The sequence below is a fragment of the Lathamus discolor genome, chromosome 7 (assembly GCF_037157495.1).
Source record: "Lathamus discolor isolate bLatDis1 chromosome 7, bLatDis1.hap1, whole genome shotgun sequence".
Classification (NCBI taxonomy): Eukaryota; Metazoa; Chordata; class Aves; order Psittaciformes; family Psittacidae; genus Lathamus; species Lathamus discolor.
The window spans coordinates 920,097-946,285 of record NC_088890.1 but is presented as its reverse complement, the minus strand read 5'-3'; the positions used below and the strand labels follow the sequence as shown (position 1 = coordinate 946,285).

At 47.5% G+C, this 26,189-nt stretch overlaps 1 protein-coding gene across 4 annotated transcripts in view; it reads left to right on the top strand.

The window, feature by feature from the left end:
• Nucleotides 1–26,189, top strand: part of LOC136018345 (uncharacterized) — a 60,486-nt gene that overhangs the window by 9,102 nt on the left and 25,195 nt on the right. For 2 of the 4 annotated variants that reach the window (XR_010614366.1, XR_010614363.1), the window contains exon 1: nucleotides 4,303–4,416. Coding sequence is in view for 1 of the 4 variants with exons in the window: in XM_065687489.1 (XP_065543561.1) it covers nucleotides 979–1,146 (168 nt within the window). In the remaining 3 variants the exon portion in view is untranslated. Of the gene's footprint in view, nucleotides 1–211; nucleotides 1,147–4,302; nucleotides 4,417–26,189 lie in introns of those variants that run through there. The other 2 variants (XM_065687489.1, XR_010614362.1) reach the window with 2 other exon arrangements.

The following is a 26,189-nucleotide window of genomic DNA, read 5'->3' as shown; positions in this document are numbered from 1 at the left end:
CTTGAGGCACCCGCTTCTCTGTGTGAGACACCCCTCAGCACCGTGCTGCTTGTGGCATCCCACCCTGTGCTGCTCCATCCCCGTGTGCTGCACAGGCACCTCCTCCGTGCCTGCTGAAATGCAGCCTTTGCTGGGAGGATGCTGGCTGGATTTAATGGTTCAGAATCATCTGGGTTCTCAAGTCATCCTGAAGTATTAATTCTGATCACTGAGAGCCCTGTTGGTGTGTGCGGCACTGCACGGAGCGAAAACTCTGTGCCTTCTCCAAAGGCATTGCAGTCGAGGCATACATGGCAAGAGAAAGCATAAGAAAGGCAAAGCATATGGGATTGGGACTGATTGTTAGATCTTTGTATGCATCCCAGAATAGAGGAGGAGGATTCAGTAATTCCTTCAAGAAGGAAGCTTGCTTGCCATCTACTTAGTGAGGAAGCGTGCTGAGTGTCTGGTGCAAGTGGGAAGATGGCTGGGAGTCAGGACTGTGTGGGAGACATGAAATATCTGCTGAGAAAGGAAATCTGCTGGAGAGGGTTGGAGTTGGTGACTGCAAACTGCCTTTTGGCTGAGAGTGCCGTCGGGTTTCCTACGTTAGTGAAGTTTGGGATGCCTGCATGGGCTGTTAGTTATCCAGTCCTATATCAGCACGTTCTTTGTGTGACCTTTGTTTTTGGAGCTGTCCCCTGGTGGAAATCCCTCAGTACTGTCGTGGAAAGGATACGTAAGAAATTGGCCCTTGGGCAATGTTTTATTCTACTGGGTCCTTTTCTACTTGTTTCACACGGGTATTTGCACTCTCAGCCTCACCTGATGACCAATATGCATTTGTACTGTTGAAAGGGTGGTGAGGCTCAGCCTACTGAGGTTGCTTTCCATCACTGCAGTGAATTCCAGCTCTCTAGGTAAGCCTAATGAAATTGGGGGAATTGGTCTCTCTTATCCAACCAGCAGAGCCCTATTCAGTTGGGTTTCTTTGTTTAGGTGATGTTCTACATCAGTCTGCGGTCCCATCGGTTGCCCTTCACCAGCCCGCTGTCTTGTGGGAGCCCAAACCTGGCCACAGGCATCAGTCAAGGAAGGTGCTGGCTCCTCTCCCTGCTCCTCAACCAGGGGTGGACCCTCCCTGCAGCAAGAGATGGCTGGGATGAGGTGAGTGGTTTATTTGCTCGTGAGATGGCAGGACCCTTGTTCCTTGTTAAAGGCAGGTGAGATAAGAGATGTCATTGATGCTTCAAGGTGTTCTTATCACAGGCCTTAGTCTGAAATGACACTGTTCATCCACACTTTCTCTCCAGCTTATTGATGAAGAGAATTTTTTCCTGTTGTCTCCAGCCTCTGGAAAGCCCTTAGACAAAAGAATTTTTCAGACACATCATTTCCTTTTGTGACTCAAACTCTACCCCCTTAATGTTCAGCAAATAATTTGTTCCAAAGGGACCGCGTTGTAGGTGATCGTAATTACATTTGGTTTTTAATAATCATAAACGCTCCTGTTTTCTGAGAACCAGCGCAACTGGTTTCCAAATCATTTAGTTTGAATGGCATGTTTTGTGTTTGTGTCGCATCTTCTCCCCCATACCCGCTTCTAAAGAAAAACAAACAGTGTATTAGAAAAGAAAAGAAAAGCAAGTGTGTGTGGGGGGGAAAAACCTTGGAGAACTTTAAAAGACTCTAAACCTGAAAAGGGAGGGTGGGATCAGCTAATTTGTCCCTCTTTTGTATGGTTTATTAAGCCTTTTGTTCTGGAACGCATGGGTTCAGTGGGAAAGCGGTTTTTGATATATAATGTATTTACTTTTGCTAATTAATTAAAGCAGTATTCATATGAAAATGCCGACTGATAATGGCTTTCACAGCAACAACTGTGTTTTTTAAAGTAGCAACTTTTAATTACAAATTGACTGGCAGAAATATATAAACCCAAATATTGTTCCACTGATTTCCTTTTAACTGTGTTACTCTTGCTTGATTTATCGGATTAGGGCTTTTCACACATAGTGCGTACAAGATATTGTTTTTAATGAGAAATTAAAAGATTACCAACAATACCCATAAACCATTAAAAACACAAACTCCAGATGAATGGTAATTAGACAGAATGATTTGAGGCTGATAAATTGAAAGCAATTAATGTGTTTGTTTGGGATTCTGAAGATAGCTCTGGGTGTTCCAGCAGGCACTGAAGGGTTCAGATTTGGTGCTGAAAGGCATGTGGGGATACTTGCACTGCTTCAAGTGTCCAGGGCACCAGTGGAGAAGATGCCGATAGGGCTCCACGGGGCTTTGGGAAGGGGGAGAGGTGAGGAGTGATGGAAAGGGGTTTTGTGGGGAGGGCTAAAGGGGTACATCAAATTTGGGTCAAATCTTTCCTATGTTTCGCTGCTACGTGTGACATAGCGTAAGGGAAGGCTTGAGGAGGTAAGAGGGGAGAAAGTGCTGAGGAGAAGTAAAGGTTTCTCATCTGTGGTTTATCAGGTTTGCATCTTCTGCTCAATTTGAGCAGCACTGCGCCAGTGAGCCTGTGTGAGATGTTCTCTTCTGAGAGACGAGGAGGTTGCATTTGTTAGTGGTGCCTTGTAAGCCCATCACGAGCATCCTGTTTCTGTTCTTTCTCTTTTTCTTGGCAAAGCAAATGTTTTGGGATTCTATGTCAGCAAAAGGAAGTATTCTCGGGTGGTGATGCCTTTTGATATTGTTCCTTGTACTTGGGTCTAGAACAGAGCTCGCCATGATTTCCCATCTCAGGAGAGTTTCCTAGGACAAGGAAAATAGCCAAAATCAAGTCATTCCCTAAATCAGGACAGTGATGTTTCATCTCAAAAATCCTAAACCAAAATAGCCCTCCCCACCCCAAACCCTAAAGCCTCAGGTGACACGTGATGTGAACAACTGAAACGTCCCATTTCAATTTTTACTGGTTTTAATTTCAACTCTTGTCCAAGTATAAATTAAAGAGAACATGGAAATGAGGAGTAGTGACAAAGGAAAACCTGAAACCTGTTCCCCATTTCCCCCCGCGTCAGGAATATCCATCAGAATCAACCCTTTCCTACCCAGTTTTTCTTGTGATAATTTGGCATTTCTGATGGGGGGGGGGGGGGGGTGTTGGGGTAGTTTTAATGAAGAAAAATATCTTGACATGGAATTCTGCAAGTGGAGCTCCCTTCCCCTCCATCGATTTATCTCTCTATTCCAATCCCTCCCTTAGATGTGTTCCTTCCATGAGTCTTTTCGGTGCTTATCCACTGTAGAAAGAAATGCATCATTTAACAAGGCAAGAGAACAGGGTGTGCCCTTCACATTTAACCATCAGCTGCTGGTATCTTCTTTGAGGAGCCAGGTTTTCAAAGGAGCTCAAGTTCTTGAAAGCACTTAACAGAGTGGATGCTGGGGGTGCCCAGTTCTACTGAAACCCTGGCCCTCGTGTTCCTCGTGGGAGCAGTTGGACTGAACCAGATATCTTCTTCAGGCTTTGCCCTGGAAAACTGATGTTCTCTATGGAAACTCTGTGGCTTGTCAGACTTAGGTCCCAATTCTTTCACTTGTTGACTTGTCGACAAGCATGCTTGTCCCATCCTGTGGGTGCTTTGAAGCTTACATGAGCAGGAGCAGGAGCCCTGTCTTCTGTCCCAGTGGCTCCATCCCTGCACAGCACACTGTGGCCCTCATGGGGTGATTTGTTATAGCTCTCCCTCATCCTACTCCTCCAGCCATGGTTGGTTGCAGGGAAAGTCTGTCTGTTAGCAAAGTGTATCTTGCTTCTAGAGATGAACTGGACAAGGTACCACTTCACCAAGGGGAACACTTGCTGGTTGTTGCCTACACTGTGAAGTAGTGACTTGGGCATCTCATAAAGTATTTTTCATTCCTTGTGCACCCGTTCAGCCCTCACATTAATAAAAAGGGTTCTTGGAGGAGCCACCAGGGACCTATTGCAAAAGCTGGATGCCAGTAAAATCCAGTTGCGTGTAGCAAAAGGGAAAAGCCCAATAAGGAAACAGTAACAGAAGAGCTCTATTAAAAAGGCATATGGGTGCAATGCTGCTGGCCCAGTTAATGAACCTGTTCTATTCAGTAGTGCAATAAAAATCCAAAGTAATTGCAAATGAAACTTAATGCCTTGTAAAAGAGTTCAGCTCCATCCTTCCATAGCCACAGGTCCTGACAATAGAGGCTGGTCCAGCAGGAAGGGGGTGCTGCACAGCCACTGCTGAGGAGCCTCTCATTGATTCTGCTCAGTGGTTTAATGTTGCTGGGAATGTCCTGGCCCCCTTTAGCCAGCCCAGCCTCTTGCAGGAGGATGTGGACCAGGGCAGCACATGGGGAATTAGACCTCGACCCCGTGCCTGTGGGATCCTGCACGTTCTGGTCTTCCCTGAAGGAGTTGCTTCAGACTGGTCAGACCTGGAAGCTGATGAGGTGATGGTTGCTCCTTTCCTTCTGTTCTCAAATCCCTGTGTTTCACCGTCATTCTGCCTAGAGTGATGGGCTCAAAAGCCCTGCAAGAGCAAGGCAGAGGAGTCCTCCTGACCGTGCTTGTGTGTGTATTCCTGCTGGGCTTTGGTCCTGACTTTTTACAGTATGTAATTCCTGCCTGCTCCAAGCAACCTCCATTTGTTGGGGGGAAATAGACTGATGATTTTGCTCCCTATTGCAGATTTTGGATAACACTTTCCTCAAGTCGTAGGGCTCTCTCTGATTGCCTTGACTCGGCTCTCAAGTCAAACATCCTTTACGCGAGTAAGAAGTATGTAGGAGGGAGGATTTGCAGCACCAGCATTTTTGGGTGAGGATAGTGATATTTTTTGGTTGTTTAGTGCCAGCCTTTGGGGATGAAATAACTGCTGAAGAATCTGAGCTTCATTTCAAAGGCATGTTTCTAGTCTTGATGTCTGTGTGAACTCCACCCCCCGTGTAATTTGAAAGTGTGACTTGGTTATGCCTGAAAGGCTCCGGATCCAGGAGGCAGAGGAAAAATAACCCAAAGCTGATTGTTATTAAAAACAAACAGCACCACCCCCTCCCAAGCTGCTGGTATTTGAATTCCTGGGTTTGCATTGCTGGTTTAGGGCCAAGGGAGCAGGAGGCAGGTAGGAGCCTGACTCGCCTTGAGTCAGAAGCAAGAACCTGGCAGTTTGCTTGAAAGTGGCCTGAGCCTGGTGATCCTGGTGAGCAAGCACCCACAAAAAGGGGCGAGCAAGGACAGGGTGAGTGCCAGGGAAGGAAATACCAGCCCATAGAGAGAGTCCTTCCTGCTACCTCCCACCCACCAATCTCATTTTTCAGGAGGCAAGTACCAGTCCTGCAAAGGGTGATATCCCCTCCTCCTCCTCCTTTACTAATCAGGTTGTCATTTAATTTGCAATGCTTCATTTCCCCACGTGAATTGACTGTAGGTGGTAGGTAAAGCTGCGAATGGCCCTTTTTTAAGTTCAAGCGATGGTTCCAGCTGCACATTCCTCAGTTAAAAATGTGCAGTGTCCTCCTTTCCTGGCATGTGCTGGCAGAAGTCGTGGGGTGCGCGCCGAGAAATAGCCCCTGCTTGCTTTATTGTTGTTCTTTCCTTCCTCTGATGGCGTGAGTCAGGGGCACTGTCAGTCTTTGAGCTCACAGCATCTCCCTTTCGGCAGGCAGCCTGCCCGGGGCATTGTTTGAGCTGTGCCATGCTGTAGGGTTCATCTTGATGCTCCGAGGTGGACAATAAAGGGGCAAATTTCTGCAATCCTACTGGGATTCCTAGGGAAATTCCTTCCCCCTTTCTCCCCTCGAGAGGAAGCAGCCTCCTGCACACTCACCAGCGCCGCTGCTCTTCTGACAGGGATAGGGCTGGCGCCCCTTATGAGCTTCCTGCGTATCCATAGGTTTGACTTGGCTTCCCTCAAGGTTCTTGTTGAAATTGGTCCAACGCTTTATCCTCCCATCCGCCGCGCACATGAATTCCTTAGTGTCATAAGTTGGTTAAGATCCATGCGAGCCGTGGCACCTCTCTGTCTTTGCCCCTTCGCCCACCCCTGTGAAAAATGTGTGGTGGTGTAAATAGAGGCAAAGGCAAATATATACAAGGTGGGGAGCCTTAGTGATGTGGAACTGAGAGATGAGGGCAGCAGAAACATAGTCTGTGGAAGGCTAGTATGGTTTTTTGATACTGAAGTGCAAGACTGGCCCTTAAAGCTGGATGTGAAGTCTGCTGAAGTCAATGGGGAGATCTGTGTTGGTTTCAGTGAACTCTGGATCAGTCCCTTGAAAAGCAGCAAGGAATATGGTCCTAATAAGAGAAGGCTTTGGCAAAGGGATAGGGTTTAGCTTAGTTGTGGCTGCCCCATCCCTGGCAGTGTTCAAGGCCAGGTTGGACACAGGGGCTTGGAGCAAGCTGCTCCAGTGGAAGGGGTCCCTGCCCGTGGCAGGGGTTGGAACTGAATGAGCCTTAAGGTTCCTTCCAACCCAAACTATTCTAAGATCTATGCAGGATCCTAAAGAAGACCTCAGGTCAGCACCTGGAAATGCTCATTAGGAAAGGGACAGATCCTGTGCTCGGGAGCTATTACACCAGAGACCAGGGGATGTTGTGTGCTTTGGATACTGGGTTCGATGTTAGCACCACGTATTTTCAAATCGGGTTCCAGTTGTAGGTGCTGAATGCTGGAAACTCTCTTTCTGAGCAGAGTTTTAAAGGCTGCTTCCACTTCTGTTTCCAAACTGTATTTTGTGAGGTTCTGTGTCCCTCCAGCTGTCAGGGCTGCAGGCACACATAGGCGAGGACCTTGGGAGGACCACTGCTGGGAAAGCTAAGAAAGAAGAAAAGATGTGGCTCTTCAGATCAGGGCTATGAACATTGGAGATCGTTCTCAAAAGGGCAGGGCCAGCTTTTTCCCAGCTAGGTCTTGATTTGAACTCTGGAAGCCCAGCAAAGCGAGGGGATGTGATCCCACGGCTGGGGTTGTCTAAACATGGGAATCACTCGGAGCTCAAGTCAGCAGAAATGTCTGTAAGGGCAGTGAATAAATGCAGTGGTCATGGGGAATTTATCTTCCCACCCCGGAGCTCTGGTGCGCTCAGTGCGCAACCATTATCATCCACAACACTACCTGTCCCATTGCAGCCTGGATTTGGCCTCCTTGCCTGTGGGTTAGACATAAAGAATATAAACCAAAACACAGGCACAAAACCCTTGTGTCTCCTTTGCAAAAGCAGGCTGTGCACATAGCTAATTCTTTTCATGTTAATCTACACTTACAACCCAATAACAAGCTAGAGCTTTCTTCTAACCAGGCTTGATTAAATTTGGAAGATTTCTCCCCAACAGGAGAAGCCTTTCCGCTTTCACGCAGTAAACATGATTTTGTGCTTTCTCTTTTTCCCTTTTTTATTTTTATTCCAGGAATTCCTTTTTTTTTATTATTTCCCCTTATTATTATTATTATTATTATGAATAAACTAGTTTTAAATCAATTTCAACAGCTGGAATTAATTTTCCTGTTACTGACTCTTCACTTGGGCCTGTCACAGAGCGGGAGGCTTTCTATTAGCATAAACATAACTGAAAGCTCTGGAATTTGCATTAATGTACTTTTAACAAGTTGACAGTCTTTTGGCACAAGCTCCTGAGATCTGAGAAGCAGGGGGGGGGGAAAAGCCTGCATTATACCTTACCCTGGCCGGATTGTAAGAAGCTGTCAGGTAAAACCTCAGGTTTCTTTTCCTACTAGAAAAATACGGGATGAAAAATCCACTCCTAAGCAGGTGCATGGATCCGACAATTCGCCACAGTCATAGAATCATAGAATAGTGTGGGTTGGAAAGGACCTCAAGATCATCCAGTTCCAACCCCCTGCCATGGGCAGGGACACCTCACACTAAACCATCCCACCCAAGGCTTCATCCAACCTGGCCTTGAACACTGCCAGGGATGCTGGTGAAAGAGCAAGCTGTTTAATTGTTATTTAGTGGTGTGGGAGGTGCTGAGGTGCAAAATGCTTCACAAAGTCGTTTAAGGGTCGTCAGGAAATGTGTATTTCAGTGTTGGGGCCATGGGCCCTTTGGAAAGTGATCCAAACTCCACTAAAGAGGTCGGGAGCTGTGTCAAATAAAGAGCTGGTCCGTGAGCTCCTTAGCGCAAGGTAGGAATTCAAGAGGGTTTAGCACGGCAGTTTTGCCAGCAGATGATAAAATCACGAGGGAAGAGCCAAAGACTCAGACGATGGTTTTGTTACATCTCCAGATAACTAAAGTGAGGCGTTTCCCATCTGCTTCCAGCTCCTGAGTGGCTAGTGAATTGTGATGGAACCTGGCCTTCATTAGCCATGGGACCAGAACCCCGTTTGTGGATGAATGGAAGCTGTTGTTCCCACCAGATGACATGGCTGTAGCAGAAAGGCCTTAAAGGAGGATGGTTACTAGGAAAGCTGGTGTCAGTGGCGTGTGGCTGGATTCTGTTGGCTTTGCAGTCAGTGTGTAGAGGTAACAGGGCTACTACTGGGACAGTGTGGGCAACCAGTGTGCCGGTCTGCGTGCCACTGTCCACATGGATGGGCTCTCCCATGCCTAAAAAGCAAAGAGTTCCCTTCCAGGGAAGGGGAATCCACACAGCAGGCATGGCTGTATGGATAGCAAGCCTTGGGTAGCTCAGGATCCCTCTGCTATGTAGGTGTTATGCCTGTGTATCAGTGGGGTTGGTGTGTGTGTTTAACGAATCCAATGTGTTTCCGCTAATTACTTGGGATAAAGGTGTTCCAGCTTTTGCAGAAAATGCGCAAGCCAACATCGAATCTGTGTATGTGTGTCTGTGTTTCCAGTTACACTGGAAAAGTCAGCAGGAGAAAATACTTGGGCTGCAGATCAGACTCGTATCAGTTGCCATGGGAATAAAAGGAATACTGAGGATTGAGGGAATCCTTTTAAACGACAGGATTTTTTAAATTGAGATCTTATTTGACTGTTTATTTAGGCCCTACATTAAGACAAAAATGTGTGTTTAGCCAGCTCCTCCTGCTGGATCCAGAGCAACTGTTAAAGCTTATTTCCATCGAGATATTGCTGATCCTGGCCCCAGAACAGAGAAGAAAGAGGCCTGGGAGAGCCGCTGCGCTCAGTGGCACTCAGCTCGCACGGCCCCTCGCAGCTTGGCAAATAGAGCCTGGCTTTGTGCTGCATGGTAAAGCTGCTGCCAGTGGTCTGGCAAGGCTGTGGTATTCCTCTGCTCCGGGCTTTGTTCCTGGGTTCCCCCCTTGAGTTTGGAGAGACCAAAATGGTGCCCCTTTGCTCGGGAAACTATGACTCGAGCTGGCCAGCATGGGAGTGATGCGACACTGCTTACAGTCAGTCTAATGGGAATAGTCTCACTGCTGGGAAGAGTCCCTGGAAGCTCTGCTGGGTAATTAGTGGGGGCACTGTAAATAGCTAAAACCTGACTGAATTCCTCTGTCAGCTCAGGATGGGATCCTCCTGCCACTCCTCTTCCTGCCTCTTCGCTCTTTGACCACAGTCGGTTATTCTGGAGATGATTTTTCCTCTTGCTGCTGTTCCAGTTGTTACTGTGGAACTCACTGTGGCTGTTATTCATTGCCTATAAGAAAATGAGCCACACGCTGCTCAGGAAGGGCAGTGTCCCCCCATCCCCTTCTTGTCCTCAGTAGTTGTTCCCTTTCCCAGGGATGCTGGCTGAGAGCAGAGGCAGCCTGTCCAGTGCCACTTGGCTCAGATGCTGCTGTCCCCTCTTGTTGCAACTGATGGAAGGTGCTTGAAGTGCGTCTGCTTGGCTGTGATCGATTCACATAACTTTTCCTGAGCTAATTTGTGCGTCTTCCTTTGACAAAAAGGAGATGTTTGTCCTCTTTCACAAAAGGACCTTTTTCCCTACCTGCCAACCCAATCCCTTCCAATTGCATGAGCCCAGAAATCATAGAATCATAGAATAGTTCGGGTTGGAAAGGACCTCAAGATCATCCAGTTCCAACCCCCCTGCCATGGGCAGGGACACCTCACACTAAACCATCCCACCCAAGGCTTCATCCAACCTGGCCTTGAACACTGCCAGGGATGGAGCACTCACAACCTCCCTGGGCAACCCATTCCAGTGCCTCACCACCCTCACAGGAAAGAACTTCCTCCTTATATCCAATCTAAACTTCCCCTGTTTAAGTTTTAACCCATTACCCCTTGTCCTGTCACTACAGTCCCTAATGAAGAGTCCCTCCCCAGCATCCCTATAGGCCCCCTTCAGATACTGGAAGGCTGCTATGTGGTCTCCATGCAGCCTTCTCAAATAGTCCCAAATGCAGGAGTGGTGAAAGGATAACAGTAATTGGAAGGAGGAGAGCTATCCAAAGCTGAGGGCCTGGTGCCTACACCAGTGTTGACTTTGTAAACATCCGTGGAGGGTGATGCGTGAGCCAACATTGATGGCATCAGGGTTCGTGTGTGCAAGCTGAGTGCTGGGAGAGCTTTGCATTGAGGGGAAGAAGAGTGTGGGAAGGGAAAGGGAAGAGTGCTTTGGTTTAGAGATACCGGCTGCAGCGCTGATTCACTGGGCTAATCGGATCTTGGTCGTGTTTTTGCTCTGGTATCTGCTCTGGGTGTCTGTCACTGTTTTTGAGAATTTATCTTTCTTATCAGAACTTGGGGGTTTTGTTGGGTTATTTTTCCTCCCTTCATTCAGTGCCTGTAAGAGGAAAACACGCAAAAATGAAACGTCGCTATTCTCGGAGCTCTGTTTGGTAGGCGTGAGTTGTGATGAAGGTTCTTCTCATGTCGACTTCTAAGGAACGTGGGTGCCCCATGTGCAGTGGCCAGCCAGGACTACCTACAGCCTCTGCTGAATTGTCCCCTTCCTGTAGGAGACCTCACTCCCAGGCTCAAAACAGTACTTGAGGGCCATGCAGCAAAGGCTGCTGCACTTCTTGTTGAAGGATGTCCTATGGCATTGATCCTTTGGGTGAGGGTCTTGGGCCTTCCCTTAAGTCACCCTGATTCGTGCAGGCAGGAGAAACGGCAGATGGAGATTTAAACCGGCAGCCCTAATGGGCAAAAATGGACAGGAGCAGTGTGGGCCCTTGTCCATATCCTCTGACAGGAAAAGCCAGATGAAGGACAGTTGAGAAGCTTTCATTATAGCTCAGGTTCCAGAGCTGTTACTGGAGGGGTCTGGAAGCTCTAAGGTGTAATGTGCAATCTGGCCTGCACAGGTTGAGGTGAAGCCATGAGCATTAAGCGGAGCCCATGATGACCAGTTTGGCACACTGGTCAAACCTCCAAACTCCGCAGCAAGTGTTAGTTATTACCTGGCAGCTGAAACGTGCCCTCCAGCCCCTGTTGTATCTGTTAAGCTGAGCGCACCGTGAGAGGGGGGGCTGTTTGGGGAACATCTGATAAACAAACTTTGTCTGTGCAGAGCTCCGTTGGTGGCACTTCCCCGTAAAAATCATCTGTTGCTAATTCAGCCTTGCATGCTTCCAGACACAACTTTGTGTTGATTATGTGTGTTTTCTGGGGGAGAGGCTCTGAAATATGGAAATGAATGGCGATATCTGCACAACCAGTTAGCATCATTTCATATCATTATTGGATAGACATATTAGGGAAGTGCTTAGAGACCTTAGATTACAGCAGGGCTTCACTGAGCAAGGTACAGAATGTGCCTAGGGGAGATACTGCTTACTACAAATAGCTTGAGACAGTCCCTGCCAGAGCAGGGACTGGGCAGAGGGAGGACAAGCACAAGGGGTAGGGTGACCCGCTCAGGGCTCTGTGCAGGAAGGCAGGAGCAAAGCTGGGCCAGGCTGCAGCTCTGCTGGCTTTGCCCAGTCCTTAAACGCTGCTGTCCCCCCAGGCTTATGGGGGCAAAGAACAAATAGAGATAGCCAGGCAGAGAGTGATTCCATTTCTGTAACTCTGTGGTGCTTTTACCATCGTTCTCATGATACGTCTGGCATTAGACCCTGAGCGTTTGAGAGGAGGGGTGCTGGTGTCCTTGAGAATAAAGCATGATGCTAATATTATACTTTTTATGCATTCAGAGTGCCAGAGATGATAAGGAAAAAGTTCTTGTTGTTTAGGTATTACCAAATTCAAAGAGTGATCTCAAAGGCATGTATTTTAGTTCATAGATCTGTATAAATCAATATATTTGCTTGTCTAAATTCTAGAGCTTGGGGGGAGGCAATAAAAGGAGATCAAATACGATTTATAAGTAAGTGCAGACACAGGCCGGTCTGACCTGTTCTGGGATTCTTTGATTGTGGATTTGGGTGTGAGAATTAGAATCCTCCTTTGTTGGAGCTGATGTTTTGTGCAGTTGAATTTCTACCATCTTGAACATGGAGAATCTCCGGAGAGGAGCTGAAGGTTATAACCGTCGTAACTGCATCCCAAAGGGGGCTGGTGTGGGACCAACCCCAGCCTGTTTCTTGCGGACAGGTTCCAACCTAGAAGTTATCAAACCCAAAACTGTGCACATGCCAGCTGGCAGCTGTGTCCCCCTGTCATGGAGTGATGCTTGTGAATCCTCTGTAACCCGAAAGGCTCATACTGGTTTCCAGAGGCTGTTCTTGGAGTACAGTGTGATTTGCTTTGAATGCCTTGTCCTGTCTAAGCTATTGCTCTCATCCTTCATACTGGTGCCTTTGGTGTGATCTCTTGTCATGTATCTCCCTGTTTATTCTCTTTGTCTTTCAGTGAAGAATTTTCAGCAGCATTCAGGATTGGGCAAACTCTGCTCCTATTGAAACCAAAAGGCGCTTTGCCCCTGACTTCACTGGGAGCTGTCAGGGCAGGGGCTGGGTACCATTGGAATCCCATGTCTTGAAGCTGCACCAGCCATGCAGAGACTGGAATAATCAGTGTGAAGAGCAGGACATGTGCCAGTCCTCTCTGTTCTGGAACTGGTAGCTGGCCTCTTCCCTTCTCACTGACACAGGAGGCACATGAGCAGCAGGACCCCAGACTGAGCTTTGAGCGCATGGGAGGCTGCACGGAGGGACCCCTGGCTAACGTGGCTTCAGTGGAGCCTGCCCTCAGCCCCGGCTCCATTGTCATCCCCCAAACCTTCAGAACCTTGCTGTGATACCAGGATGGCCGTTTGTTACGATTATCTCAACGGCAGAAATTGTGGATGAAAACATCCCATTGTCCAGAAATACAAGACAACAGCATCGGCAAAGAGGGCCCATCCTCCACACCCCCTTCTCCTGTGACTCCTCCACCCTCAGGAAGTGGCAAGGCTGTTCTGTGTGGGCAAAACCAAGGCAGAAAACCTCTGGTGAAAAAGGGAGGTCGAGCTGATTGGTAAGCCAGGCATGGGCACTGAACGTCTCTTGAGAGATAAGTCTCTGACGCTTGATTCTTTTCAGTCCTTTTGGAGGCCGTGATAAGGAGGCGGCAGTTGCTTTGTCAGGGTTGCTCACTCTCGTTGTGCAGCATGTTCAGTCACTGAACTTGCTCAGATAAGACAAACATCTAAACTCCATTTCCGGAGACACACGCCACTCTTTGCACTCAGGCAATGGTTGTACCAAGGGTAGGCTACTAGAGACAGGTCTGATGTTGAATGCCCGTGAGAAGGATGCTTATTGCGACTGGTGGTTCCGTGTCTCCTTCACTTCCCCAGAGCTCCAAAACTGGAGTCCAGACTTTCCAAGCGGTCCAAAGATCTGGGGTATTTGGCAAAGGTGTTTGTCACCACCATGTCCCCGGGGGGATGTTCCTCCTTGTGATCCTGCACAAGGGCCTGACCCTCATGGGAGCAGCAGTTGCATCACTTCGGCATCTAATCCCATTTATAACCTGAAGTACCAGTTATAAGATGCCAACACATTTTAAACCCCCTGCAATGGGGAGGCCCATTATTAGGCCATCTCAGATGCAGATCTGTCAGCGCAGGGATCCAAGTCATTAGTAAGGTAGAGACTTTTTGGTTAATTGCTACTACCACAGCAATTATTTAAAGCGTTTCTGAATTACAGAGACATTTCTGTTCACTGCCAATTGCCTAGGGTCAAATATTGGGTCTGAGGCATGTGATGTGAACAGCTACAACAAGTCCTGTCTGGATGCTGTTCCTGGGAGGGACAGATGCACACAGACCTCTCCTTCCTTGTGCCACGCTGGGTTCTCTCTTACAGGTCACTCAGTGCTGTGTGGGTTTCCCAGCTTTTCGCAGGGACAGGCTCCAGGGGCTGTGAGCAGTTTTGGCAGGCAGCGGTCTACTCCTGGTGCCAGGGACCAAGTGAATGCCCTTGTGCTTCACAGCTTTTCCCTGTATCCTGCTGATGAGCTGTGAAAACTGGAGTAACACATTCTGTCTGGGCAAAGCCACCAAGTCCCACTGTCCTATGGCAACGTCTCCTGGATGGAAATGCTTCTCCTGCTTTGTCTGAATATACTCATCCATGTCCAAGTGGGATGCACCTGCTGTGCACCTATTCCCACCCCATCCTGGTGCCCTCTGCCCCACAGGCTTTCAGTTCATTTCATTCTCGCTCTTCCCATCCCCAGACCTGTCGGGAAGGGTGCCTGTGCCCTTCCTGTGGGAGGCAGCTGCCTGCATGAGGGAGCTGCCCGTGTCCTGAGCAGTGAAACTCTCTTGTTTCAAAGTCACATTGACCCAGGTGCTGCAGCAAACGTGTGTCGTGGAAGCTGCTGCTGTTTCGCATGAGGGAGCTGCAGTCAAATATTAAAAAGGCAGCAAGAGCATTAAATTATTTGCCAATGGAACATTGTCATTCCTCCATAAACCTATTTTGACCTGTAGTTTTCTATGGAGTCCATTGCTCTTAAATGTGCAGTGAGAAAGGAAATTAAAAATTAATCTTTATTTCCATCTCAGAAGAAAACCTTAATTCTCTGCATTGAAATTATACTCGTAATCCAGGGTAATAAATTATAGTTTTTAATTGCAGCTAGTCACAGCCAGTCAAACGGGAACGTCTCTTTCTCTCGCTTGCTTTAACTTTGCTCTACAGAGGAACTCATGGAGTGCTGGAAAAAAATCACGTACGTTGACCCAGGCTCTTAACACTGTGTAGAATGAGCCCGGGACGTGATACAGCAGCCAGGCTCTGCTCTTGTCTGGTACCCTTAAGCCAATGACCTCAACGTACCTTATGGGCACCAATTGTGCCATACGCACAAGGACAGGGAAATGGGTGACTTCTACCGTTGCCGTGTGGATAAGGTGTTGGTGTAGCATCCTGTTCAAGGTTATGCAGTGAGTCAGTGTTGAACAAGGAACAAGCTCTTGATCCTGGTTCATGTGCTTGTGAGTATCACACAATACCCTTGTGAGCTGGGAATAGGAGCCAGAATGCCCTGCTCTGGCCCACTGACCAACTTGGCTGACCTTCAGGTGCCTGATCTCTGACGCTGTACCTCTTCTGACAAAAAGGATGACTGCTTAAAGCAGATCCGTGTTTATGCTCAATGTCTGGTGCAAGTAACCTCTGCCTTCTTTCACATTATGGTATGCTACAGGTGAAGGGAATGTTTCTTGGGTTTGACGTTGCTCTGTTGCATATGACAAAAGCCACTTTGGTAAATGGGCTCCCTAAGGTATGGCATGCTTTAGCACAGCCAGGGAGGTGGGTCTGTTCCCAAAAGCTGATGCTCTGCATGTGCCAGCTCTTTCCATTGCTGTCCCACAGGGTTTATCTGAACACCTGCATGCTCATCATGCTGCTAGATCGTCCTGGCTGCTCGCATCTCACTACTTGCACAGTGTCCCTGAGAGCAGCCCATAAGGTGTTTGAATACCTGTGCAATGCAGGTACCCAAAATGTTCATGTAGCACTGTCCTACAAGTAACCCAGCCTTGGCAGTTGTTTTTTACCCCATCAGATCCCAGGCAATGTGATAGGTCTGTGCTAACAAGGAGGGTTTTTAAAGGTGTCTTAGGACCTCCAAGCTCAGCTAGGTAAAGGGAGAGCCAGCAGGAATGCAATCCTTAGTTGGATGGAGGCAGAGTGGTGGTTGGAACCTGCGGTTCTGATAATAGCCCCCAGCTTTGTTCCTTTTTCCTGAGTTGTACCAGTGTGTAGAAGAAGGGACAGAAAAGGATGGAGAAGTGGTGAAAACATCAGGCACAGCTGTGGACATGAAAGGAAGTCCACCTGGCATAAAAAGCCTTAAGGGTTATTATCACTGTAACCACAGTGAAGGTGTTTGTTATTAATCAGGATTAGCCTGGCATGTCTATAGTAGCTGGTTTGGAAAAGACTGTAACATCTCTGCAGCCAGGGTCTTCACTCTGTGACCATTCCTCCTCCTCAGCTCGGTACTGGTAGCTGCCAAGAGAGGAGCGTGGTGAAATCCTTCCCCCAGGATGCAGTTCTTGACGAGTAGTGCTTAGATTCCAGACAGGAGGTTTATGGGGTCTTCATAGAACCTTGAAATGGTTCGGGTTGGAAGGGACCTTAAAGTTCACCCAGTTCCAACCGCCTGCCACAGTTTCTTGTGGCTCATGAAAGTGATGCTTATATTTTGAATGAGGGAACTTTGGGATGCAGGGAGCAGAGACTGTCAGATACACGCAAAAAAGCTCTGCTTCCCAACAGGGAGCAGTCAGGGAGAGCAGGAGAGCACCCAGCAGACTCTAGCTTGTGTGTGTTATACAGACAAGGCTCCTTCTGGAAATTAAATGGTTTATCTGAAGTTATCAGGCTGCTGACTGCTCTTTAAAAGAGGTACTTCAGGGCTGGGGCAATAACTGCGGTTCTGTTTGTTAAATCTAAAGGAAGAATAATCCTATAATTTATTATCCTGTATGTGTAATTCTTGTATTTAGCAAAATACTGGAATGAGGGTTTATGAACTAAACAAACACGCTTCCAGAGGACGATGGCAGCGGTACTGCCTGTAGCAGTAGAGGCAGCGGTACTGCCTTCAGCTCTAGTGGCAGCCTGGTGGATATATCACAGCAGAAAATCTTTTATAGGACAATAAAATCAGTGAATGAGAGCAGAAGAGAAGTGTGTAATGGATCTGGATTTAAACAAGCATCTATGAATCCGTATCTCATGAGATCGTGCTTGAAAAGAACTTAATTGTATTTGGCTGAGCAAGGAATGCAGAGAATAAGGGGAAGGAAATAGGAGGGGTGATCTTGTGACCATGGTTGGAGATTTGACTAAGGGGTGGCCTGGTTTTCAAGGCCTCCCGTGCTCTGCCAAGGACTCACAAGGACACATCTCTTCTGCAGATCTTAGTTTGCCATCACTAAATGAAGAGCAGTACTATTGCCCTTCTTGCTTGTGAGAACGATGGCATTTCAAACTGGGAGGTTCCACGAACCGTGGGAGTGGAGCCCATGCAACAACGTTGGATTCTTCCACCCTGCCATATGAGCAATTATAAGGAATTACCCATTTCTCATCATTTCATGCTTCACGCACAAGGGGGGCAGCCTCTGGTTCCTATTAGAATAGCAGCATTTCATACACATTCTCCATCGGTGCAGTTATTGACGCAAGCTGCAGAAACAAGAAGACAAGGCAAAAGGGCTTTGTGCCTATGGGATAACCCTTTCCCATGAGTAACTGTTACGCATCTGTTACAGCGTCTGATTTACTTTTTTCCTTTGATTTGACTCATATTCTGTGGGAAGAGGAGAAAGATTTATCTGGTGGTTGGAGATTTCCTGTTAGGTGAGAAAAAGGGTCTTTGGTTTTCCTCCATCCTGGGACTACTTACGATGAGATCTTCAGTGGGGCTACACAGTGAGTCTTTAGGCTCATGGCCATGTCACTGAGTGTTTGCTTGGCTTCCAGTGACTGGGAATGAAGGGGATTGTCTCTTCCATCCTCCTGCAGCCTGGGGACTCCACTGTTCTGGGCCCAGGAGCATTTGCTTTTGCCCACTCCCCCAGACATGGGTCCTAGCGAGAGAGATTGTCTTCAGTGTAGTCTGAACAGCTCTTCCTCTCACGCTCTTCTGTATCAAACACTTCCCACCTTGAAAGCTTCCTTGGTTAACTGCTCATTTCAGAATCATTATTAATGTATTTGCACAGGGATTTTGGAATTTAATTAGCCTCTTTTGAACTGCTCTTAGTGTGTTTGTCTAGAGAAACAGAAAATCCCTCCATGACTTGTTTGCTTTCTTCATTCGTTGGTTTTCACTGGAAGGGGAAGATATGGATGGGCTTTGCAGGGTTGCATCCTACCGGTGCTGCATCAGAGGATAAGCCGTGGGGCTCTGCAAGGGAAGGAGCTGATGCTGTGATGCATCCAGGCCTCTCCTGTCCATGGAGGGTGTGTGAGCATGGCACAGGCTGAGCTGCGGAGCACAGCAGGACTCAGCTGCTGATAAGGATCTGTGATGTCCAAGCGCACAGCTCCTGACCCAGATACATTTGCACCATGGCAGCTGTGCTGGCTGAACCGGGCTCCTATTTCTCTCTGCAGTAGTTTCCCTTGGGAAATTCACATCCCTGACTGTGATTTGACTGAGTCCTGCTTCCAGGGGACGGAGGCCAAATGGCTCGATGTGATTTTCATCCCACTTCTCGGAAGCGCATGCTCAGGGCAGCAGTTCTGCCTGTTGCAGGCTGTGTATGTACCTGCATGCAGCTCTGCAGGCACTCGGTTTCCATTGGTTTAAGTTGGTTTTATTGCCTTTTGCCCAATCCAGGCTGGACAGAGCAGCTCCGGGTTCCAGGGGTTCCCTCCACCACGGGAGCACTCATGTGTGCTTTCTCTTTCACAAACCACAGCGGTTATGGCCACTGCTTCTGGTCCTGTTGTATCGGTCCCAAATGGAGGGAGGATGACTAACTTCATCACTTGATAGTTTTGGTTTCTAAAATTAAACAGCCTGCCACATGTGCAGCCCTGTTACTGTATTTACGCCAGCAGTTAGCAGACAGCACTGGCGGAGCTGGAGGGGCTTCGCAGCTGCGGCTTGTGCTGCTGTTGTGCGGACACAGATGTTCCTTTGCCCTTTTCTTACATTTTGCTTGTAAAAACAAAGGCGCTTGTGCTCATAGAGCTTTCTGGACAAACTCCCAGGCATCGCTTTGTAAACGTGTCCTGATGCTCCTTGGTGTGTGGCTCCAAAGGGCGGGTGGAAGGGTTGAGGGACTGGATTAAAACCAGGAGGCAGTGCAGCAACCAGAGCTGGAGGCTCCAGTCCCAGTGCTACGGCAGCTGCTCTCTGAAGGATCAGGGGCAGTGAAGGAGATGCAGAATGGGCCTTCCCTGTGGAAACAGTGGGTGTTCCCCTATGGAGTCAGCTCGGGAGCCGTGTATGGCCCTGGGGGACATGTGATGACAAGTGGTGACACACAGTGACACAATTCCCAGGCTGCTAAGTGAAGAAGGATGCTTTGTAGGAGCTCACTTGGCACCACTCAGATTTATTTGGATCCTAGGAGATTAGAAATCAGAGGAATAAGCAGTGGATAAAAGCCAAGGTGAAATGTGCAGAGGTGGAAGGAGCAGAGCCTCATTCTTTGGAGGAGGACAGGCTGAGGGATGAGATGTTCCTTATTATTTTGGTTCAGGGAACGTTCCTCTGTGGTCTTAGACGTGTTGCTTTGTTTTCTAGCAGGAAATCTGGCTTGCCTGACAGAAGGATTAGGAGACGGAATGAATATTTAGCACTATCTAAGAGTGTTTGGGTGAAATGGAAATATTTTGACATATTAAGTCTGATTTTTACCAACTGACTTGGTGACTGAGTCATGCTGTTGTTTGGGGTTGAGCAAGTGTTGCTGCAGAGCATTAGCAGGCCTGTGCTTTGGTAGGGTTGCACGTGCTTGTTGAGTAGGTGGCAGGAGAGGGTTTGGTTCTCATTCACTTTCAGCTTTTTATGGAAAACAATTTCAATTATTATTGCAAAGAATCCTTGGGGATTTCTTTCTCGTGGAATAGAGCTGTATGGATCTGGCAAGTGTATGTAATGGAAGCAGAGTGCCGCTGTCCTGTTGGACAGTGTCCCATTGAGAAACCCATATCAATTAGACCAGAAAAAACCCCAAATTCTAGACAAGGTTTGTGCCTGCTGCATCCTCTAAGGATACATGGATGATCCTGGGGTACCAGGACACCTCAGATCACTTCATAACCCTGTGCGCTAACCTGTTCCTTGTCCCTGCAACTTTTGGAGATCATGTTCCATACCTGAGCATCGTTCCAGTGTCTATGAACTCTCTATTGCTAGTTCTTGTTTTACTCTTCTTAAAGCTGCGTGAGACTTGCATCCCTGGACCAGTTTTTGTTCTGGAATTTCCTCACAATATGCAGATTCTTTCAGATTTTAGTTCTGCATCTTCCCTCCGGTGTTTTCGGGGCTGGTGGGCAATGGCTTTCTCAGTCCCCTTCCTTCTGGTCCTTTATTGGGAGCCAAGGAAGAGGCCTGTTGAGCTGTTGGCTGTTGTTTATTAGGCTTGCTTCCTGCAGGAGATTTTCAAGCTCACTGTGGCCAAGGCAGAAAAATGCCTTCCTCTGCTCCACCTCTGCTCAGAGGGCAGGAGGCTGGCATACAAAAGCAAACGAGTAAACCTTGGGAATAATCCTTTCTTAAAGAGAGACAGAGCAGGCTCACAGCGTTTGAAGTTTCTTCCTAAACCAGGGATCAGCATTTCCATGGATTCACAGAACTGCTTTTGTGCCTTTTGCAGGCAAAAGGAGCCTTTATGGCTACAGTTTTGCCTGTGGATGGTTCTGGGTAAATGACTTAAAATTCCCAGGTTTTGGGATAGGATGGAGCATTGGGAAAGGCAGAGGGGTGCTTCTGTGCCAAAGACAGCAGGGGCAGCAGGCAGGAGAGCTGGGTCCTCTCTCTGCCTTGTCAGTTTGGATAGCTCAGCCCCCCTGCTCAGTGTCTGCATCCAAACAGCACTGGGTACCACTATTATTAGTAATTGATACAGGATGCATTTTTAACACTTGGAAAGACTTGAATTTATTTGCAGAGAGCTGCTCTGGGGATACAAGGGTGGCATCAGTTAGTTAACTAACTTTGAGTCCACACTGGACATCTTAAATGCTAAATCTGCAGTGTCAGGGGCCTTGCTTTTAATACCTACAGGGCATTTGCCCCTCTCCTCTTTGCTGTGCTCTCTCTGCTTCCCATCTGAGAGATGATGTGGGATTTATTGATCCCAGCTTTTAGGCCTTGTCGTATTTATGAACCCAGACTGCAGTATAAAGGTACAAACACCATTTGAAAAGGGAAGATCTATATTAGAATGACAAAGAGAATAAATTACAGCAGCCTCCCCTCCCTAATGGTCTGCAGGGCTGATGTTGCCAAAGGGAATGCCCTGGTGCTGCCTACCTGAACCATGCTTGAAAGTCTCCGGCTTCAGGGGGTTTTTCTTCCGCACAGTATTGATTTTTGTTACTACATTAAACTTTTAGCTTTGCAAATGGTTTTCTTTGAAATGATTAATACTGCAATGCGCAGCTCGAGGGGTGAAATAGCTCTGCTGCTGTTGTGTAGGTAACGTCTGCAGTCGCTTCCATCTCCCCTTCCTCTGCTGAAGCCCCACTCAGCTGATGCGCCCGGAGGAGGGTGAGGAGAAGAGGAAGTAACGTGGGGAGCCAGGGTGGCCTCTGAGCTGGGTGAGGAAGAGCCAAGCCTTCGATAGATGGAAGGCAATGGTTTAAGCTTTCTTGGTGGTTGTGAGCCTGGGCTGGGGGGGGAGCTGGGGCTCAGCCGAAGGCTGGGGCTGGGGTCCTCAGGTGGGTCCGTGGTTGTGCAGAATGGATATGGGGAGGCTGTGACAGCCCAGTAGGGGCTGAGAGCTGTCATCAGTGTGTTTCTTCCTGCTTGAACAAGGAATCTGAGATAAACTCAGTTATCAGGTAAACTCAGACGTTCTCACCTCAAGACTGAAGACAGTTAAGAGTAAGTGGTGACAGGGCAGGATTGGAGGGTTGTTGCTAGCATTGGACTGAGGTTTAAACAAGGTCTCAGGTTTTTCTGCTGTTAGAGATTAGCACAGCTGAGTCAGTAAATCCAGATGGTTATGGTTGTTTCACATCTCTCCAGCTCCCTGTTTGATGGGAGCTGCTTGCAGACGGGAGCATGTTACTGCAAATGCAGCTATGCTGTTTGAAGCAGCTTATCCATCCATCCCCTGTCTCCTCCCTCTGTCACTGTCTTCTCCATGCCCTGCTTCTGAGTCTGGCTTCCTGCTTTCAGGGCTGTCCCTCACCCCAGGGCTATGGGGGAGATCCTGCAACAGAGGAGGATGCTGCAAAACCGTTATCCTGTACCAAAGATTGCAGAGACACCCACCGGGATGCCCAGGCAGAGTGGGGATTATCCACGGTGGGAATGGTCTCTTCTTGCACTTGTGGGGAGAGGAAGTTAGCACCAGCCCTTTTGCTCTGGAGGGGGTGACTTGTCTCTTGGCTGTTTCTAGTTGCTGTTGACTGTCTCTCAACCCCTTTAAGGAGGGTCCGTCCCAACCCAAACCAGTCTGTGATTCTGTGATGTAGTTGTTAGCATATAGTTCCCTATCGAATCTCCATCCAGACAGCTCGGACAAGAGGGAATTGGTCTCATCACTAGAAGTTTCCCAAGGTTTGCTGACATGTACTTGAGGATGCAACAAGCCTCCTACCTCAGCAAGTAGCAGGGAAGTCTTCTTCCACACACACACACCCCCCCCCCCCCCCCCAGTCCACTGGTGTGTCAAAACCTCCAGTGTTGTGTAAAGTTGTTAAATAAGCTTCTAGGCAAAATAAAAGATCAAAAGGGGTCTAATTAGCTGCAGTCTGCTCAGGAATTGTGGATGTTCACCTAGTTTTATAAATTGACACTTTTAACATTAGAACTCAAAGCAAAAAACGATGTAATTATTCCCTTTTTTGAAGCTTAGGTTTAATGTCTTTATTGAAAATTGGGTACTTCTATGGCATCTCAAGATGCTTTATTCTATCAAATCTGGAGCAAGTCATTTTTCATTTTGGATTGTAATGTGGTATAAATGATAAGGGCCTGATTCAGAAAGCTCCCCCCCCTCCACAGGCAGCCTGACGAGAAAGCTTCATAGTCACATCATAATAACCCTGAAGATAATCTATGGTTTGAGTCTTTGTGAAGCTGCTCGCTTTAATACAAGCGAAGGAGTTGGATTTTTCGAGCTCTTAGTTAGGGTGCCCGAACCTGGCTTGTCATCACAGCATTCCTACTTCCTTTTGTATCTTTTACCAGATACAGGATGCCAAAAGTGTATTTCTCCTACGACCTTTCTGGGCTGCGATCATGTCTCTGGGAGCGCTTCAGGTCTAATCTGAATCTCAGAGGAGGGAGCAGGTAGTGGAATGGAGAACATCTGGTGGTTAAAGCAAAGGAGGACCAAGAGATAGATGAGTTTTGTTGTAAATTCTGCAGTTCTGTTCCGATATGACCTGATCATGTGTCTTGTTTCCCAGTCTCTGATCATTTGGATGTACTATGTACGATTCATGTGTTAAACCTCACTGCGGTGACCTCTGTAACCTAGAGCAGCACAGATAGATGGGGAGGTCATCACCAAGTCATGTGTTAGAGCTGGACCGGTTGTGAAGTTTTTGCACTGTGGCAGGACACACAGGCTCCATTTAGATCCAGAGGCTGATGGTGCTGGCATTTCCCTAATGCATAGGAAGTCCCGGTGCCTGCCCTAAAGACCTTACCACCCATAAAGACAAATGGCAAATACAGGCTTTGTGTGAGGGTGGCTGCAGGAGGGGGTCAGTCCCTTTGTGAACTGTAGTCTTTTGGGGGATGTTTGTCTGCAAGTTGATGCAAACGGAGGTGGGTTTCTTTGATCTGAGATCCTCAGGAGAGAGCTCTCTTTTGTAATTCCAACTGCTCCCTGGCTTGTGTCAAACGTACCATGAGTGGGGTGTCCCCAGGGACTAGGCATTGCCCAGGTTGTAGCTGGGCTGGAGGGGAAGTGGGGCAGGGATTGTGCATCGGAACAGGGCTTGCAGTAAAGACATTTTTATTGGCATCTTTTACACTGTCCTAATTAGAAAGTTTCAGTTCCTGATGATCCTGCTGGGCATAGGTTCAAGGTTTCATTTGCACTTGGCTCGGCTCAGATGCTGGAGGAAACTTCCATGATGGGAGACAGATCCTTTTCCTTCAAAACCGTAATTTCTCAATAGACAGTAGGATTGGATTAGAGCTTCCTTTAAGGGTCCAGTAGGGATTTGCTTGTGTTTTTCCAATTCTGCTTCTGTGATGTGGTGTTGTGATTAGAAGAGAGATTTTGAGGCGTCCCTCAGGTTTGGAGAGTGGTCTGGCTACTTGCTTTTGTGGGTTCTCCAGTAATCAGAGCTCACTGAATGAAAAGCTTGGTACGTACATGTATTACTGATTCATAAAGGTTTTCCTGAGAGAACAGTGTTCATTCTTCATATTCCTAAATTATTTTATCCTCTAACTAGTAAATAGGTGTTGCTTTCTAGCCCTGAGGCAACTGCTCTCTGGAAAAGATTCAGTTATTCTTTCATTGTGCATACAGTGTATGGACTTTGCTGCCATGCAGAGTATGTATGGGCCAAGGCCTTTCTCGTTTGCTACTTAGCAAGATGCTCAGAGGCTTTGAGGGAAGAGACAGAGCCCAAAAGCAGCTCTGAGAGCTACTGCAGTTTGATGCAAGGAGCAATTTCATGGCTGATGTAACATAAAGCTGCTTTTGTTAAGGAGTTAATGAAGGGGAGTTTTAGTCTCTGTCCCACCCCAAGCGAGAGGAGGTGGGTGTTCTCTCTGGCTGTACGTTGGGTCAAGATCTCGACCTCCAGTGAACAGACTAATGTTGCGGAGCTGCTCCACAGCAGCTCCGTGCTCTGGGCTCATTGCTGGCAGGCTTTATGTAAAGCAGAGCATCACTCTTGGGAAGAGGAGCTTGGACAGCACAGAGCAGCTTGCATCTGGCTCTCATACTGCCAGGATGGTCATTAAATAACACTTCAGTGTTGTAGAGCTCAGTGGTTTTGTTTAAGTATCAAATAAAGGTTTTCATTTAAGGGAATTTAGCTTAAGCATCTGGTTGCATGGCTGAGGTAAGAGTACTGGAAAGCTGTGGAATTCCCCAAATGCATCAGGGAGTGAAAGTCCTTACGATTTCATAAACTGTACGAGATAAAGTAGCTGGACTAATAGGTTTGTAATCTGTAACTGTGGGACGTAAGTGTGTGCATATGTTAGAGGTGGGAACGCAGCACTTCCACCAGAATACACAGCTGCTGTCTGAGGTGACAAAGTGAAACACTCCTGGCTTTTACCCTGTATGTCCTGGGTTGGTTATGCCAATGGGCCTGCTCTATGTGTCTCCTTTAGAAGTATATGATTTTCCCCTTTTTTTCCCACTCCTCAGGAACATGCACGGCTTGTAAACTGGAGGTGGTATTTAACCCCTTCTAAAGTCACCTACATTGTCTGACGCACTGTACGGCTGCCCCTCGAATCCACTCTCTTGCCTCTAGACAATGCCTGATGCCTCAGTGCCAGTCCAGAAATTCCCAGAGCATACATCACCAGTGGGGTTATAAAGGGAGAAATTCTCTTCTCAACACAGGGTTATAACTGCACATTAGAGAGTTGGATTAGATGGGTTATTCTATGTGTTATTACTAGGTTTCGATGACCTACAAACTAGGGCATTAATCATATAATTACATGACTTATGATTACCTGTAAGTGCTCCCTCTTCTAATGGCCATTGCAAATTCTATCTTTCCTCTGCTGAAGTGACCTGTCAGCTGCTCCTTGTGATTCATTCGGTATGTTGCAAGTGAGCTATAATCATCTCTAGCTTTACAGAACGCATCCAAACCAAGGATAACCGCTTTTGCTTTCACTGGAGCAAGCAGTCATGGGTGTTGATGTCTGTCTTCCTCACCAAGAGAAGTCTTCATCCCAAGGCTCACTTGCAGTGGTTTTGATTCTTGGGAGTTTCCTTGGAGTTTTCTAGAATCGAAAAGCCTCATGAGCAACAGATTAACATGCAGAAACCAGAAATGGGTGAAACAATATTAACTTCTATGATTTCTTTTTTATAAACTCAATTTCAGGTTACTTTCCCATGACCATTTTGTTTTCAGAAGCATTCATCAGAGCTCTGGGGTTTCATTTCCTTTAAACTGACAACTTTTGGAATGAGACAAGATGCATCTCTGCTGCTTGACAAGGTTCATGTGTAAAGATAATGTTTCCTATTAGACAGACTAGTATGGCTGGAGAGCTTAGGCAAAATCTGAGGC